Source organism: Lepisma saccharinum, chromosome 1 (assembly GCF_977018435.1).
Source record: "Lepisma saccharinum chromosome 1, izLepSacc3.1, whole genome shotgun sequence".
NCBI classification, from domain to species: Eukaryota; Metazoa; Arthropoda; class Insecta; order Zygentoma; family Lepismatidae; genus Lepisma; species Lepisma saccharinum.
The window spans coordinates 145976378-145995215 of NC_139229.1; the positions used below are offsets into that span (position 1 = coordinate 145976378).

The 18838-nt window shown below is 39.5% G+C and overlaps 1 protein-coding gene across 3 annotated transcripts in view; it reads right to left on the minus strand.

Moving 5' to 3' along the window:
* Positions 1 to 18838, minus strand: part of LOC145989393 (uncharacterized) — a 40510-nt gene that overhangs the window by 8420 nt on the left and 13252 nt on the right. Inside the window, exon 1 of one of the 3 annotated variants that reach the window (XM_083124739.1) lies at positions 17482 to 18251. The exons of 1 other annotated variant lie outside the window; for it this stretch is intronic. In XM_083124739.1, the coding sequence (XP_082980865.1) occupies positions 17482 to 18021 (540 nt within the window). In that variant the 5' untranslated portion in view covers positions 18022 to 18251. Of the gene's footprint in view, positions 1 to 12162; positions 12502 to 17481; positions 18252 to 18838 lie in introns of those variants that run through there. One more of the 3 variants, XM_083124750.1, reaches the window with a different exon arrangement.

Here is an 18838-nt window from a genome sequence, read left to right on the forward strand (position 1 = left end):
GTCACTAGACAGCTTCACACCCAACTAAAAGAGAACATGTTCAACATTTGTAAAGCAATGACATTTCTTATTAATTACTTTCATACATTACTGGGCCGTGTATTATCGACTACTGCTTTCAAAATTAAGACCAAAATTTTGTCTTCCAAGCGAAATATTGGTTATGAGAATATACAGTGTTTTCTACATCATGTTATTAGGCTAATTTTTTAATTTTGTTAGAATGTTTTGGATTAAATATTGTACAAATTTGTAGAGACAAAGAGACAGAAAATTAATAATAGCTATACAACAATGCATGTTAAAATGAATGATTACGAACATAAATGATTCACAAGATAAAAAAAAATATTACTCTAGGGTAATTTTGTGCTTTCATACTTATGTAACCTATATTTCTTTCAATTGCATGTAACGACATCCAGTTTTTACCTCAGAATTTTATTGGAAGGGACTGGAACAGAGACAATGTAACATCTTCGCGGAGTTTCTCCGTTCCAGTCAATTACGTACGACTGAGTAAAGACTCGGAAAACATTAAATCAATCGCCTTTTGTTATAACAAATTGAATGTACAGTTGTGCCTAACGATCTCAGTGGCAGTCAGTGAGATTGAGCGAATGAGTGAGACACCGCAAACAACTAGATAGCATTCAATTTACTTCACCGGAAGACCGCATAGTTAGCATCTACTTGCTTGAGATGGCGTATAGTTTCCTGCAAGAATGACAAATGCCGAGTATAGATGTATCGTCTTCTGACGATGGGAACTTGTCTATCCGTAGACTTCCTCTGGCTTTTCTTGAAGTTGTCTCTTATATTCTTCCATTTATCGGCATACTTTTTCGCTGAAAAAAACAAAGAAAGGAAAGTGTGCAGTGGGTGTAAGTTTCCGTTAAGATGAGGTATAAAAGAAGGAACACGGATTTGTTGGAAATATTACCAACTTTTCAACATAATCTAATCGGTAAATAATTTATGATCACTCTGATGCTAAATTTATCTTTAAAACATCTAATGATAAAAATCACAACTAAGTTTCAGTTCTCTTCATTAAATCTAACCAGGCGTTGTTCATAAAACTATGCCTGTGCCGGTAATGCACTGTTAGAAACTCAAGTCCTAATAACAATACTGTTTGTTTAATCCAGATACGAAAACTTTGCATTAACTTAGCACATTAGCACACGAAATGTGCAAAATAAGTATTCTGGTTACAATTCCATTGAAGCAACGTGTGTGTAAACTGCGATAGGAACACATGCAACTACAATAGGACGTACTCCAACAACGAAAAGGCATGGACATAGGCAGCGCCTGGGGACAAGGAGGTAAGAGGGAGCATCTCAATCGTTAATAGTAGTAATACTAATTATAGAGAAATTGTTAAAGCAATCAAATGATGCGCTTTCGATTTCTGATAGGAATTGTGTATAAATTAACTCTGAATGTAAGCTGCATTTAATGAACTACGAGTACCAATGAAAAACAAAACACCAGCCATCGTGAAACTTAACTGAAACCACCTGGGTACTAGGGAAGAGGGAAGATACCAAAATAGATGGAAAGGTGTTTTGATTGATTGGCTTTATTTTACTTCGCTTTTTGTGCCACTTTTGGCAAATTTGCAAAGATGGGGATGAGTGATGATATGCTAAAATTGATGAATGGACACTCACAAACATCCATGCCTAGGTCAGGATTCGAACCCGGGGCCCCTGGCATCGTAGCGCGAGATGGAAAGATGTGAATGTGGACGCTAGATGCTTTCTGAATGCCTTATGTTCCAGTAGCAACCCAAGGCATTTTGTCAAGTACGTCTCTGGAAGGCTATGAACCACAAGCAACATTTAAAAAGTTGTATTCCGTAAAGTTCCTCGTAAACTGCAGTAACGTCACCTCAGTGGAACTGTACCATTATGAATACCCTGTATATTAATATTCCAGCACACTTAGCAACTTCAGTTCGCTCTTTCTCCGACAATTCCAAAAAGTTTGGACAAAACGCCTGGATAACGTTGGCCCATGCTGCTTTCTTCTTCGCTTTGTCATGGTAGTCTTCCAGAGACGTGTTCCATATCGGTTGATTCTTCTTCACCTCCGCGATAAAATGTTCCATATCATCAATGTCCACCATGTTGACACTCAGGAATGTGATACTAGAGGAAAACGTTTACGGTAAAACTAAGCTCGTATCCAAGGAGGGAAAGGATAACAGCGAGTTAGAGCGAGTAGAATCCTCGAGGTGACGGCATCACGACGTACGGGTAGTACGCTGAAAGCTTTCAAGCGGCAACGTCGAGTTCACGTCGCGTTGGAAGTTGATGCGCATCGAACCTTCCAGCCGGAAGTAGTGTGTCCATATCCACCACTTCACTTCCAGAACTGGGTTAAAAGCAAAGGCAATGAATAAAGGCCGAATCACACGGAACTTGATATCCAGTTAGTTGGCGCTGAACTGGCTACCTGCCCGGATGTGATGACTGCCTGGCTGGCTGCTTGACTGGTTTGGAGGAATAGTACATGTTCTAATTGCTACTGGCTTTCCTCGACTAGATACTGTGGAACAGCCAATCTGTGAGTTTGCAAAGGCGACTTTTTTGCCTGTGGTTTCCGAGAGTTTGCTGTTCTTGTTAGCAACAAGATGACGTGCAATGCATTTGTGTTCTGTTCATTAATATTTAGGTATTTATGCAAAGCGATGAGATGTGTACGTGACAAATAAAATTAGCCGAGAATGAAAATCCTTATTGTTACAAGTGTATTAAATTGTGACAGTCAGATTTACCGACGTCATTATTATTATTATTATTATTGTCCATAGCGGTAAAAAATGTGTTGATTCAAAGCGTTGAGAGTTTTAAGTTGTAAGAATACATATTTGATTTTTGCCAAGCCGACGGGAGGAACGAGACGTTCACGTGTCTTAAGGGTGAGCACCTGAAGGGTCACGTAATGCGTCTAAAGCTTAGGAAATTCGACCGTAATGACAAACATTTAAATATCTCGGATTCCAGCGGTCAGATTCACGTGAAACTTATACCGGCGCAGCGGCATGTGTGCAAGGACGGATGTGTGGAGTTTCGTCGCGATCAAGCAACAATTACGCACGCCAGATCAAATCGGTTGTAATTGATCAGTTTGTGGACACCGGTTGCAATTGAGCTATGGGCGACAGCGAGGCTGGGGCTTAATCCGCACAAACTCAACTTCGAGCACGGCTCGTCCCACTTGGGAGACAATAGAGCAAAGTGAAATGACCTCTTCGGAAGCGTCACTTCAACGAACGCCTAGCGTCTTCTTTCAAAATATAAATAAAACGAAGGACATGGTTTTTCGACACACAGTCTTACCGCGATCCTTGTAGCGAGAGCAGCTCCGTGCTATCTCTCCATATACAGTTTTGCCGCGATTCTTGTAACAAGAGCACCTTCGTGCTACCTCTGCGTGTACAGTGGACTTTGTTGTGTTTTACGAACACCAGTGTGTGTGATAGACAGTAAGTCTACACGAGTGCGCCTACCTCAACCGCTGGGAGCAGTTGAAGCGAGACCGTGTTTTTTGTGATTGCCTTACGCCGTTTATAATTTTTTGAGAAACGAGGAACACCGGAAACTATGGCGGGCTAGAGGAAGAAGAGAGATGAGGGCGTTACGTCGATTCGCCCGATGTCAGAAGAGACTACGCCGATGATGCCTACCATACGCCACGGAGAGAGAGAGGAACGACGAGCCACGCCGATGATGCCTATCCGCCGCCATGGAGAGAGAGAGAGAGGTCGAACGCCGCCCTATTGATACGCCGATGATGCCTACCATCCGCCACGTTGACGTCCCGACGCCCAGACCACCGATCCCGAGGGGAAGAGAAACCGAGGAACCAGAAGTATGAACACTTTTCGCATCTTCATCGTCGCGACCAAGGAAACCTTCCGTGTGAATACTATGTGTTTTTCAATCGCCCATAACGACGCCAGGATGCACCTCGGAAGCTGAGAGTTGGTAATGTATTCATCTGTGTGATTGTCAGCACGTGACGGCCCGATTGATTTAGAGAACGCCCTTGAAATCCGTCAACATTTTGAAAACGCCCACTCAACTCGAAATTTTATATCAAACTCCCGTCGCGCTTGTCATTTGTAATTTATTCGTCTCAGGTCAATTTTTCTTATTCCTTGTGATATTTTTTTTAATGGTCTTAAATTTATTGTTGTTTATGCTCCTTTGTATTAGTTTAAAGTGCGTACTATTAGAGTAAAGCGCCGCCCACTTAATTGTTTAATCTACTTGAGGTGTTAATTTTTTATGTGTCAGGCAGCATGTGTGATTATTTAGTAAAAGTATTTGCCTGGTAACATGAATTGCTCGGCGCGGCGAAGTGTTTAAGTCCCGCCTGCTAGAGAGTATATGTTTGCGGAGGTTATTTGTTACGTTTGAACCACGTGAGGTCTTGTAAAAGGAAAACGTCCGCCCACGTGAATGTAATTGCCGTTGAGACGCCTTTGTTTATGCTGGTTAAATAATGTATTGTCACCGCGCCGACTAGTTTCTTTTTAAAAGGTGAACTTAAGTAAGGGCTGGCTAGGATTTGAGTAGCACTGGAGAAAAATCACAAATGACCTGGTTAGATAAAAATTAAGGTAAATTTAAATATGAATGCAATCATTAAGGCTTATCGTCATAAAACCTGTACATGTCATGTATCATTCTTTGTGTCGATGACCCCGTGAGAACTGAATGTGTGAATGAATGTGAGAGCGTGAAAGAGGGGGAGATGTAGTAAACTGAGTTTTGTTGGTTATGAATAGAATATACTTTTTATTTTCATGTTAATTTTGGGCTATATCATTTCGTACGCATGTCGCTACCCGTGATTTTCAGGTATGCAGCTAGCCGCTTCCCGGCTACAGGTAAAGAGGTGGTTATTTGAAAGTACATATGTCTTTGTTTTTATTCGATATGGCTTATCACTATGCACCGTCGGTCACCGGTTCCTACACACGAACTTAACCTGGACCGTAACGCTATTTCGCTTGTCCGAGGGAGATTTTGCCGCCTCTATCTAGGTAGTGGTAGCATTTGTTTTCCCGGGCAAGGGAGGGCGTTTCACAAAATTAATGTTTGATTTCTTTAAAATTTGTGATTGAATCCTGCGAATCTCATGTATGAATATTGATATGCATACCCGAGTTAATTAAAAACCTTGTTCAGTACGCATTGATTACTATATGTTTTCGAGCCAATCTCTGGTCCTTACTTTTCTTTTTTTAATTTTTGATAGAAGCACAAAGCACAACACTCTTCAAATTGCTCGTCCATCTTTAACCCGGCTTTCGACGAAAGCATTTCCTTTAACATTTTTGCTAGCATAAATGCTATGTACATGCTTCCAAAAATCTCAAAGCAGATAGTATTTTACGTTTACACGGAAGCATGTAACTTTTCGGTTAGCTTTTGCAATGACAATATATAACATATACAGCATGAAATGCACGTTGAGTTACACCATTTATGCTGAGTGCACGGTGTTTACAATTGAAACAAACTAAAATATTCTTCCATACGTGTACAGTAACCGTTATAAAGTATGTATTTCAGCAGTACCATTGTTTTATACCTAAAAACGTCTTATACGAAACGTTATTGCTACGCACATGTTGCACGTCATTTAGTGCACTGTTTTCAATTTAAAACCACATACTTCTGGGGGGAAAAAAACGCCCGCAACAACACTGGAGTGCAGGACCACACCGTAGCGTGTGCAGTGCTTTAGAGTAGTTCAGTGTTTCTTCTCTTGTATTGTAATTATTTGGTGGTGATTTCGCTTGTGTAAAGATGGACAATACAGATATGGCGGGTTTTGTGGTTATGGCAGGCGCGTACCATGAACTTCTAAGAAAGAGGCAAAAACGACCTAGATGGTGGATTAGAAGTTTTCTAGCGAAAATAAATTCGGAAGGAGCGTATAACTCGTTGATGAGAGACTTACGTCTTCAAAGTGGATACGAAAACTTTGTAAGAATGACTGCAAGTGATTTTGAATTGTTATTAAATCTTGTTGGACCACAGTACATGTCGAGGACCAGTTGAAATGGTGAAATGTTGGCGGCAACCCTTCGTTTCCTAGCAACAGGTGACAGCTACAGTTCTATAATGTACCTGCACAGAATTTCCAAATCTGGTATCTCAAGATTCATTGTAGCCGTTTTGAGAGGTTATATTAAGGAAAGAACTGATAACTTTTTAAGAGGAATGTGCACTTTTTTACAGGCACATGTTATTTAAATGGGAGTTTTGGCTTTCAGTTAGGTATTTTGGTACATGGTAACTAGCCTATTACAAAAGTAGCCTACAGATTTTCTTCTTCTGGAAAAGTTGGAAAATTTTATTCATAAAATGTGATTTGTTTACAAAAAGGTGCACACTCCCCGTAAACAATTTCATATATATATATATAATTTGTCTACATTAACATAACTTGAAATATACTAAATAACTAATAACTAATTACATATATAATTAGCTCTTTTAATTTAATCAAAGGAACATGCTTCCTATGCCAAATAGTTATGTAGTTATTGATAGATGTTAAGAAAAGTAATGAGAATGTATTAAAGTAAAATAACATGTAAAAAGAGAGTATTAAACAAAGCACTCGAAACGATAAAGTCGTAGGTCTTACAGAAATCTCTTAGATAGCGAAAAAGGGCATTAACTTATTTGAATAAGGTTTGGTTACAGCTTTTTCAATTAAGTATTTCCAGAAGTAAACAAATGCTGAAGTTGGCATTCATCCTATTGGGGACACGTTACAGACGGGCAGTTTGCTTGCACTTGCAGGGGAGAATATTGAGACTGGTCGCTTGCCTGGGAGGAAGGATATGCACTCTGTGGGCTCACTTGTTGAGAGTTGTAGGGAGATGAATGACTGGAATCAGGCTGGTTGTACATCTGCTGAGGAGGATACTGAATACTCTATTGTTGACAAGAGTCGCCAAAATAGTAGCTACCACCAGGATTAATTGGTTGTGGTTGGGGAAAAGGACTTTCTCCACACTCAACTTGAAAAAGGATGTTGGTAATGCTATGCCGCACCCAAGATTTAGTTTTCCTATCTTGAATTTGTTTTAATGACTCTCCGACGTATTCTCCAAAACATGTGTCCTCATCCCTACTTTTGTTTAAAGTTGTTGTGAACACGCCGTATGCATGGTTGAACTTTTACTCCAGTCCAGTCAATTTTGAATCCAGTGAACGTTTATTCTGGCGAGGTGCTACAGATTTTTTTTGGAATTCGTGGAGATCTTGTCTAACACAGCAAGTTCTGACACTCTTTCATTCAATAAGCCAGTCTCATTGTTCTCTCCCGGGGTTTCTTGGACGTTATCAACAGGTTCATCATTGTCAAGGCCGGTTTGCGATGAGTCTTACTACATCTAAAAATAAACATGAATACTGCGTATCGTACCCACAGTATTGGGTAGAAGGGACAAGTCTTCTGTCATTCTTAGCATGAGAGTACAGAAATCCAATTATTGTACATGTAAGTTCTTTTGCCATAACTTTGAATGTAACCTCTTGCATATATCACATTTAGGCGAAGCGAGTGATTACCATCTGAAAGATGAATGATGAATAACTACACCACCCAATACAATCTAAAGGTCTCTAGTTCCAACCCAACACAGTTTTAGCATTGCTTTACGACTGATACTGACATGCTAGGTTTAAGTGAATGCAATGCTAGTATACATATCGGAAATGGTTTAAATGATTTTGTAAAAAAAAAGGTTAACCTATATCCCCATGACCATGCAGAGTTTCAAATAGTCAAACTTTGTGTTTTTTCTACATACAGCACTCTTCATTGGAAACGAGAAAAAACTGGTTTTGAAGTTCCTAGTACAATAAACAACAATGTGACATATCTTTCATTTTAAGAAAAATAGCATTTTGGATTTGATTACTATTACTATTTTTTTTTACTACTTTATTACTGAGGAATTATTACTATAATTTATTTTTAGGTACCAACCACTGAGGAGGAATGGCAGAAAGTTGCAAAATGATTTTATTCTAAATGAAACTACCCACATTGCATCGGTGCACTTGACGGAAAGCGCGTTGTCATCCAAGCTCCGGCAAACAGTGGTTCCTTATACCTAACTATTCTATGCTTATACTACAACTACGAGGGAACTTTCAGCATTGTTCTCATGGCGATGTGTGATGCAGAGTACAATTTTTTTTGTATGTGGACGTAGGTGTTCAAGGACGTGAGTGCGATGCTGGTGGTTTTTTTGGGCACAGACGTTATGGTGCTATTGAGCTAAACACACTACAAATTCCTCCTAAACAGACCTTACCAGGGAGGGATGTGGATATGCTCTTCGTAATAGTTGCTGATGATGCATTCGCTATGTCAGAGCGTATCATGAAACCTTATGTGGGAAGACTTAAAAAAGGTACAATTGAAAGAGTTTCAATTAGAGACATTCCAGAGGTACAGTGCGTCCATTTCGATCTGCAGCCGAGAGATCGGGAGAAACGTGGCGGGCGGCGCTGACGGAGATGCCGACATTTGAGGCCTGTAATGCCCGCTTATTTTTGTGGACATCTTGCAAAACGAGCACTAACCTGTGTTATAACACGCAAAAGTTCTTCTGTAATTCTTCCAAGTTCCACCCTTATATACACAAATAAATACGCTTTAGAAATTATATTAAGAGCCACAGATAATACTCTGTAAAACATTTTAATCATAGTTTTGACCAGAAACGTCCTGCTTAAGTTTATATCCTTGAAAGAGTTTTGTGTCGATGGGGATCGTTTGGAGGTTTCGAATGTGCAACACTGTATCAAGATTACGCTGCAGACGAACCGTTAAAAGCTAATGGTGTTCGTGAGCTTCCTTGCAATCCGAAATCTCCTAGCTCAAGTTTTTTGTTCCTTCGCGACTACAGAGCTGTGAATATAGTGGCAGGCAGATGTAAACCACGAGCGTGTTAATTTCGTACTGTGCGTAAGAGTGTTATTCTTGGTTACTTGCCGTTACTTGTTTGTGTTATTGCAGTGTGTATGTGTGTTGTGTCAGTCAGACGATTGGAATGCCAGCCGCAAGGTTCACGTTAGAACAAAGAATTTTTATGTATGACACTTACGTGAAAACAGACTCGTATCGAGACGTGTGTAGGCAATTTGTACAGAAATTCCCAGGCGTTTCACCTCCACATAGAGATACGGGTAGACGTCTAGGAAGAATTACGGAAGAAGAACTTTTGCGTGTGAATCAAAATTTCATCAAACAATGCCAGGAATGTGTGAATGTAGGTGGACATCACTTTGAACAACTCTTATAACACAGGTTAGTGCTAGTTTTGCAATATTTATATAAATGTCTGCATATGTCCATAAAAATATGCGGGCATTACAGGCCGCAAATGTCGGCACCTCCGTCAGCGCCGCCCGCCACGTTTCTCCCGATCTCTCGGCTGCAGATCGAAATGGACGCACGGTAGAAGGGGACGGAAAACGTTTTCGATATATTAAGCAGTGTATTTAGAGTACTCCGAAAATCCATGTTGCTTCAACCCGAAACAGCCAGATGGATTACTTTGAGCTGTGTTTATTTGCACAATTTTTTAAGAAAGAAGTCTTCTGCAAACATCTACTCTCCTGCTCATGTATTTGATTCAAAGGATGATAACGGGAATGTTATCAACTGGACGTGGAGAAATGAAGTAGTGGAGCTTCCTGGACTTCGATGGTGTAAGCAGAAAGGAGAAAATCCCGACATATTTGTTCGTGAATAATTGGCAATTTTTTTCCACAGTCAGTCACTGTCATTGCAACATCGTTATGCTTAGTGGACATTACATGACATTATCTGGATTTTTTTGAGTATGTATTACCTGAATATGTATAATTACAAATTTATGAAACATTTTTACTTTTTTCTTATCGCAAGCCTAAATAGGTCAATTTAGCCTTAGAAAGATAACTAAAGTTTCGTTGCTCCTTAGATGCAAAAACAAAATAAAATCTATTAATACGTGGGCAACGTTGAACCTTTAGGAAAGAGTTATATAAGTTACAAATACGGCAAAGTGGACGGTTCTATTTTGTTTATAGCTATTATAAACCAATGCGTTCACCAATCAAAAGGGTAAAATATTGAAAGTTCTCTTAGTTCTCGAAAAAGTGCAGCACACGAAGAAGGTTGATAAAATTACATTCATTTCTAATATTCTAATTAATTTCTAATTAAAAATTAAGGGTTAGGAGTAAATTCATTTCCAGCCACCCTATACCAAGGGGGCCATGCCCCCCCCCCCTCCTTGAGCCATGAAATATTTTAATGCGAACCCATAAAAAACTACAAAAAAAAAACACATGGACGGTTTTTCACATTTTGCAAGAATATCAATTTTCTTCTTGCATAAATGAATGGATTGTTTCTGGAGAGAGGCAAACTCCAGAAGTCTGCACTGTAATATTTAGCAACTTTAGTTTTATAGTAACCATTTATGCAAAGTTACCTAACATCCCAATTTGGTCGGGACAGTTCACTATTTGTAATCCCTGTCCTGATTTTTTCGAACTGCAGACGAGAAAATGTCCTCTTTTTTTTTTTGGTTAATTCACATTCAGATATATTCTTCATTATAATAATCATTCCTAATACAAGTCATTTAACTTCTTATAAATATATTACTTTGTAATCATACATTATCTTCATTACAAATCAAATCAAATCATAGCTGTTCAATGGTGGTGGTGTAAGAAAATTGAAAACATTGTTAATTTGTGAATATTGTATTATTCAAATACTTTTGAGAATGGAATGTAAGCGATAAGTACCGAGCTGTACGCCAGATGACAACCTTTCTCTGTAAGCAACTGCATTTTTGATTGTCGGGTCAGGAAGAGAGAGAGAGGGGTTATCACTGCGTTGGGTTTTTCCCGTTACTTTGGTCCATAATATTGCAACACTACAATTGTACATCCATCTGCAATACTACCTCAGCATTGGTGGTCACAGCCATGGCGGAGGGGGATCTCACACCTTCCCACCAACGATCCCGTTCTATTAAAATTCACCCCCCCCATCAAAATTTTTCGATGGGGAGACATTTTTATAACAATAAAAATAAGTAATTAGTTTTGACTTCATATATACTTTACTAAGAATAATATCAGAAGCACATACAAAGAAGGAAGAACAACGCACAATGGCTGTGTGTGTGTGTGTGTGTGAAGGTTGCATACATCTCTTGCTCTCTCTCTCTCTCTCTCTCTCTCTCTCTCTCTGTCTTTTTTTTAGAGCTGGTAACAGCTTGTGGTTAAAATGAACTTCTACAGTCATAGACAGTGGCAGCTATTAGGGGGGCGAGGGATGCAGTTACCCCCCTTCCCCACCTTTTGCCATTTTTGCTCCCACACAATGCTAAACTTTATCTACCAAGATAAACTAAACTGATAAACTGTCCTTTGCAATCGAATTTGCACATGTGAACAATACCACACACTGCTTGAATGAAGGTGAGGTAGGATGCACAACCGACTGTCATTTTATTAGTCACATTTCTTGAGTGATAAGTCTTATTTTCATCGGATTCAACGGAAAATATTAGGTACATAAAATTTCTTCATTGTCTAAGTATGAGAGCCTCATCTAGGCAGGGGGGGGGGGGGGGGTGCGAAAATCTATTCTCGTCCTGAGCGCTGAAATCTCTAGCTACAGCTCTGATAAGGAAACCTTTCCTTTCGAGAGACCATTAACAAATTTACAACATTATAGAAACATATCACAATAAAAGTATGAAATTCTATTGACCATTGTTTATAGAAAATAATAATTAAATAAAATCTAACACTTATTAAAAGCATTGTTTAATTTCTAGACATTTTGAACCAGTTGTTAAATAAATTAATTTGCTAGTTTATAAATGTACCAAATTAATTTATTTATACATGTTTAATTATATTAATAAATTATTTAATAATTGACATATATTTCATGACAAATATATATATATATATATATATATATATATATATATATATATATATATATATATATATGGTTTCGGGCTTGGACCCCCGCAAAAAAATCCTGGGCACGGGCCTGCTGTACATTACGGTAAAGGCATTATTTACTCACCGGGTTAAATGAACTTCTGTGTTGAACTCGTTCAGTCCTTGATGAAAGGAAACTCAGCAAGTTGTAGTACTTCCATTTCGGAACGTACACATCCTTTGCACTTGCACCACTTTTTTTACTCTTTTCGATTTTTATTTTTTCCCTCAAATACTGTGATCTCAGTGTGTGGAGTTTCTTCTCAACTTCCTCAACAGTGGTTTCAATTATGTCGGCAATTCGTTGCAAGGCATCGCCCCTGCAGTTTGAGTTCTTATGGTTCGAACTAGTGACATTCCACAACACTGACTCCTGTTTATATTGCTCTATAAGCTTTACTACTTTATCTTTCGACCACTCCATGTTTTCCACAAATCAAATACTCACGCACAACTACACAACCAACTACAACAACTACACTCAAATAACAGGACGTGTCGTGACGCCGCTTCAGTCCAAACAGCGAGCACGTGGTTGTAGTCGCGTCGTCTGTTTCTACTCTAGTGCGCATGCCCGTGCCCCAGGAACTTGCTCCACTCTGTTTCCATTGTCCGCGGCGCATGACGCGGAACATGTTGTGCGCCAAAATCGATTGGGGCAATTTTGTTCCCGGCACTTGCACCGCGGCATGCAGAGTTTCCATTTCAACAAATGTTTGGCACATGCCGCGCGTTATGTTGCGCGGCAAATTTGTGGTAATGGAAAACAGGGCTTTAGGCCACAATGAATATCAATCGTCCTCTGGTACTGGTGTTCAGGACGAGAATCGAACAAAGAATCTTCAGTAAAGAGATCACGAACAAATCGCATATCGATAAGAGCTTCTGAATTGAAGAAGAAAATATAGACAACTTCTCAAGCACTTATGTCTAGTAAAAATTTTAAGGCGAAGCGCGGCCGTTTCTCCTACTTTTTTCCGAAGAGAGACGAGTTTCCCCCATTTACTTACATTGAAGAAAAGAACAATTTTACGTTTTCTCCTGAACTATTGGACTTCCGACCTTCAAACTTTTAAGGGAAGTTATTGAAAGGTGTATTTCATGGTACGTAAATGTAAATTTCTAGTATCATAAATGGTTCGATACTTGGTTGTATTTACATTAAGTTTGGCAACATTGTTTCAAAATGTTATTAACAAGCACAGCCAACCTCGTCCCTTTACATAGGAGGGCTCTTCCCTGGTGGTTTCACGTGTCCTTTCCTTTCTCGACCAGTTCAGCAGGGTTGGAGGGTGCGAACGACCCACCGCTTTTGGCATTCCATAGAATCACGACTACGAGAATGAGTGATGAAATATGAAACTGATGAAGAGACACTCACGAATAACACTAATGCACAGGCAGGGATTAGAAACTGGGATCTTTGGCGCCGTAGTGCATTTTTGCTAACTACTACGCCACGAAAGTCGGTGAGTTACATATTGAATACCAACTCCAAGATGAAAGGTGCAATGTCCATCAATAGTATTGATGTTGCGGTCTACAATCTCCAAAATTAACTGAATGTACTACGTTTTAATTGACGATGGTTAGGAATGTATTGTAGCAGATATCTAGTATGTAATAGTCTGTCTCACTGTATGAAGCAGTGAGACGATACAGGATATCAATAAGTTGTTTTGATTCATATCGTGTATGGAGGTTGACGCAGAGATCAATTAGCACTGATGAATGCCAAAATAATATTCCTGGGGCTAGGTTTGGTTTTATCAAGGAGCTGGTCTAAGTTATTTAGTTATTTAGTTCGAATTCTGGGTAAGCCATAGATGTGTGTTTGTGCCATAATCTATTCCATCACTTCATCTGTCATCCTCAGCGTCGCTCCTGACCAAAAAAGTAGAAAACCGACGTAAAATAATAAAGATACAGTCAGTTCATGTGAATGATAGGATTATACCTTCAATGAAAACCACACATGCCTTCTTCTTTCAATGTACATTGCCTTGTATTTTTTTCATCGAAGATACCCTAACGGTGACGTAAATATGTATATCATCGGATTAATGAAGACTTGAAAGGGCACGTTTATCCCGGTAGTTGACCCCTATACGAAAATTCGTTTTTGCGCCTCTGTCCACTAGACCTACAGTAGGGTGACCAGACGTCCTGATTTTCGCAGGACAGTCCTTTTTCTGAGGGTTATGTCCTGTGGTTTGCGATGCTACTCCAAAAATCCAATTATGTCCCATTTTTCAACAGCGTCCTGCCCAGTAGCGTACGCACGATTTTATCAAGGGGGGGATTATTTCTAAAACTTTCTCCAAATTCACATTACCATTGTTTTATTATAATTTAATTAAATAATAATCACAATTAATTAATAATACTTATAATTAATTAATTAGCTGAATTACTACTAATACCACTACTACTATTAAGTAGTAGAGATCGACATAAATACAGTATTTACGAAAGCAATATAACAATATCACTTGCTAGTCATTCGATTTTTATCAAATTCTGGGAGCATTTTTTGTTTCTTTGTTACAAAATAATTGTCTGGTCAACGAGGTGAGACATTTTAAGTGTGAAGAAAATCCATAAAAACAAGAAAAAAAATTAAAATAAATTGAAATAATCAAAGTATGGAACTCATCCAAGGAGCTGCGGTGGTCTGGACGGTAGAGCGTCTGACTACCACGCGGGAGATCCGGGTTCGCTCCCGGAATTGGTTGGAATTTCTCCGGCTTCTTCCCCGCATAAATGCCCCCGATAATTCACATCTGGATTGTGTCTCTGTTCTTGCCAACAAAACATTTTACAATAGTTAAGCTTATTGTCGTTTGAAAAATTGTCCAGTCAACAAGGTGAGACATTTTAAAAGAGAGATATTCAAACATGCTGCGGTAAACAATACAATGGGAAGGCGGACTGGTGACTATATTCTTGTCCGCATAGCCTTTGTCTGTACATTAGCCGCTTACAACGAACCAAAAACTTTCTTTAGTTAATTCTCATTGTTAACACAAAAAAATACATGTTCATTGAACACTGGCGTACGTAGAGGAGTGGCTGATGGGGTTACAGCCCCTACCGAAATTTTGAGAAAATCAGAATTTTCAAATAAAAATCCGTTAAGAACTTTAAAAAATCAAAATGTGTAAATGCGAAACCTCTTTTAAAGTGAATCCCGATTACCATTTTTGTCTTTGAAACAATTTTAATAAGACTGAAAAGCTCCAAAAATACGAAATATTTTATTATGCATCCTGCCCTCCAAAACGAAGGCATGTGCTATCCACATTTATTATTCCAGCCCATCCCGAAAAAAAATCCTGCGTATGCCAGTGTATTGAACATTGTTGCAACTGAGATACAAAACAAGTTTTCTCTCTTTTAAATCATAGTTTCCCTCATATTTTATTTTCAAGAATACGTGTTAATTATCAAGGCTTTCTCTCTGAAAGACGCGTGTGTTTGGAATGCTGTGCTTTTTTCCGTGCTGCATGGAAATAATAATTCAATTTATTATTATTAGTAGTAGTAGTAGTAGCAGTAGTAGTAGTAATATTAATAGTATTGTCCCATATCTTTGACTGTGATAAATTGGCCATTTAATTTTTTCCACAGCATTTTTCATAACATTTCACAAGCTCAAGGTGGGGGGGGGTAAATCCCGAAACCCCCTCCCCTTGCGTACGCCACTGGTCCCGCCAAACATCCAGACGAATTGTTTACCTCTGTGAAACTGTTAGTGCCTTTTAAATTAATAGTATTGTTAGTTTGCAAAGAAATATGCAGCAGCACTTGTTACTCTATTGTAGTTTCCACACAAACTCACGGCACAATTAGGCATATCCAGCACATAGTACAATAGAGAATATTCAGAAATTCAACACAATAATCATAAAACACCAAATCACTCGCCACCGACCACAAACTTCCTATCTCTCTATATAACACTGTTTACAAGTACATTTGTTCAGGCAAAGAGAAAGCTTGCTTCCGCCGTGACGTCACAAGTTTACGACCCCCACCCTCCGCGAAAAAGGGGCTCTTATGGACAGCATTTCGCCGACCACCGTAGTTTATGCAGCGTGCTTCGACGCCACGGATTCCGGGCTCGAATCCCAGCCTGGACATAGGTGTTCTTTGTTAGTGTGTTCCTTCATAAATTTAATCATATCATTGCTCATCCTCATCTCCGCAATTAGACAAATTTGGCAGAAAAGCAACGGAAAATGACCTAATTCAATCAACCTCACAGCATATCTGATTTGTTTGTTCCACATTTTCGGATCTACTCCTTCACCCTTAAAAATCCTATATACGGACTCTATAGCAACATATACACAATGAAGATATAACAGAAATGCAAGACTAACATAAGTATGAAATCTTATTGATTATTATTAATAGAAAGAAAGAATTAAATAAAATTTAAAACTTAATAAAAAACATTTCAACTAATTTGTAACCTCTTTACACACACATATATAAACACATTTCCGGACCTACCCCCCCTCAAAAAATCCTGGGTACGGGCCTGGTTCGTAGTACGTGATAGCGTCCCGCGTCCTCCCTCCAACAAATTGTCTATCGATGCTTATGTAAAGCAATCGAAAATTACTGCTACGTTAACTGATATTTTATTGTCAGCTTAGAAGTCTTGGGTGGGGGAGCCCTCGCCCACTCCGTCCTCTCTCATATTCCGCCGACGCTTTAAAGCGCCATCTAAGTTTTTTGCGTTCTCTTTCCCTGTTCAGAAATTATTTTATGCTGCAACGGCTCTGTTGTTAAATACAAAAGTACAGCGGCGACTGCTACCGGAATCCTATTGTGGCCGTATCCCACCCCCACCCCCTTCACTTTACGAAATTCGTGGCCTAAAATTGTTACACACTTCAGCACTAAACTGAATGGTACGAAAATATCTGTTTTTAATTCTAGCGAGTGTACCGTCAAGGTTTACACGCTCTGATTTTGTTCAACTTATGACTTCACTTTCGGTGCAATGCGAACTTCAAGCACGTACAAAAAATATATAGGTATATATATTACACTTTTATTGGATGTAACCTGCTGAGACTAATTTGTGGCACTCATATTACTTTTCCTTTCTGGCCGATTACAAGATTGGATTGGGGGGAAAATATATGAAACTAAATAGTGGCGTACTATGCCATGTGTGTGTGTGTGAGTGTGTGTGTGAAGGGGCGGAATGAAACAGGATTCCGTTATTACTACGTTCAATTGAAGCACACGAGCAACACGGACTTGCAAAACAGGTTACAGCACGCACATGAAACAAAGTAGCACCTAAAATATATCAAGAATGTTGTGGTAACAAATTTAAAACTTTAAAAAATATAATTCTCTGTTCTGGTAACAAAATAACACTTACCGGCTGATACAAATAGTGGGTGTAATCTGATCCCTCCATCTGCTGTTGCGCTTGCGCAGGTAACTTGTCCGGATGCACCCTGTAGTATTCACTGGGATGAACGACGAGCAAATGTCTATTAACACCTTTCGTATTCGAACCCGCCATAGCAATCCTAACTTCTTTATTCGAGAACTGCCTGCACAATTTGCAGACCCCGAATTTACGTTTGTGTTCATCAGTTTCATACTGAAAATACGTCTGCAATCTGACGGCACCTGGGACCCTTGGTTTCCAAGACCTAAAACGCTTAGCAGATTTATCATCATCGTTGCTGCGTGAAGTTTGACGTTCACTAGTGCTCCCAGCGGAATGTAGTAAATATCCTAGCGAAAAAGGAGCTGGTGGGTCATCTGAATACTGGTCATGCTTCCGTTTCCCACGTAGGTTCCCTGTGCTTCTTTCCTCTTCAGGCCTATCGGGTGCAAACGGTTTCCTATCTTCCTCCGATTCGCCGCCGCTGTTTGAAACCACGGACGTGTTTTTCTCGTGCTCAGACATGTTGATTTACTACGAACAACAGCGAGTGACGGGGGAAAAAAACCACCGGGCGGATAACTTTAACACACGTAAGAACTAAAATAAATCACAAAGGCACCTTCTGAGCAATTATTAACGAAGTTTATAAATATCCACTGATGCGAACGACGGCAGGAAAGCAAGAGATAATCAATAAATCGACGAGCGCGCTCGGTTACAAATAAACCACAGCTGACGTGTCACGCCACGCAGAAACCAGACGAAAGAGAACGAGACGCGAACGAGTCCAAGGTTTTATAGTCGAGACACGCCTGGTGGCAGCACCGACGTCCACGAGTCGGGAGCTCGTTTCACATCACGAGCGCGAGCGTTGCCAGCTCGCGAGAAAATCCTCTGAATGTGGGGAATTCGATGCGATCACGTAATTCGCTTTCTTCCACAAAAACTTCCTATATAATTGTCATGCGGCATCGTGGGGTGTTTATTTTGCCGGTAACGCGTATTGAGATCACTTTATGCACCGCTGCTAATCGGGACTGTCCAATTCGTTAAAATGTTAGGAGAGATCGGTGTATGCATGAAAATTTTGACAGGGAAAATGTTCTTGTGATAAAAAAACGTTATGATACAAAACTTTACGATCACTGGCGTGCCAAAGGAGGGGGGAGGGGTTAAAACTCCTACCCTATTTGATCATTCTTTTATGAAAATAAAATCGTTGAATGGATGGAAATGTAAAATATATATCACTGATTGGAGCCACGGTGATCCAGTCGGTATGGCGTCTAACTGACACACAATAGACTCGGGTTCGATTCCCGGTGTGGGTGATCTCGGG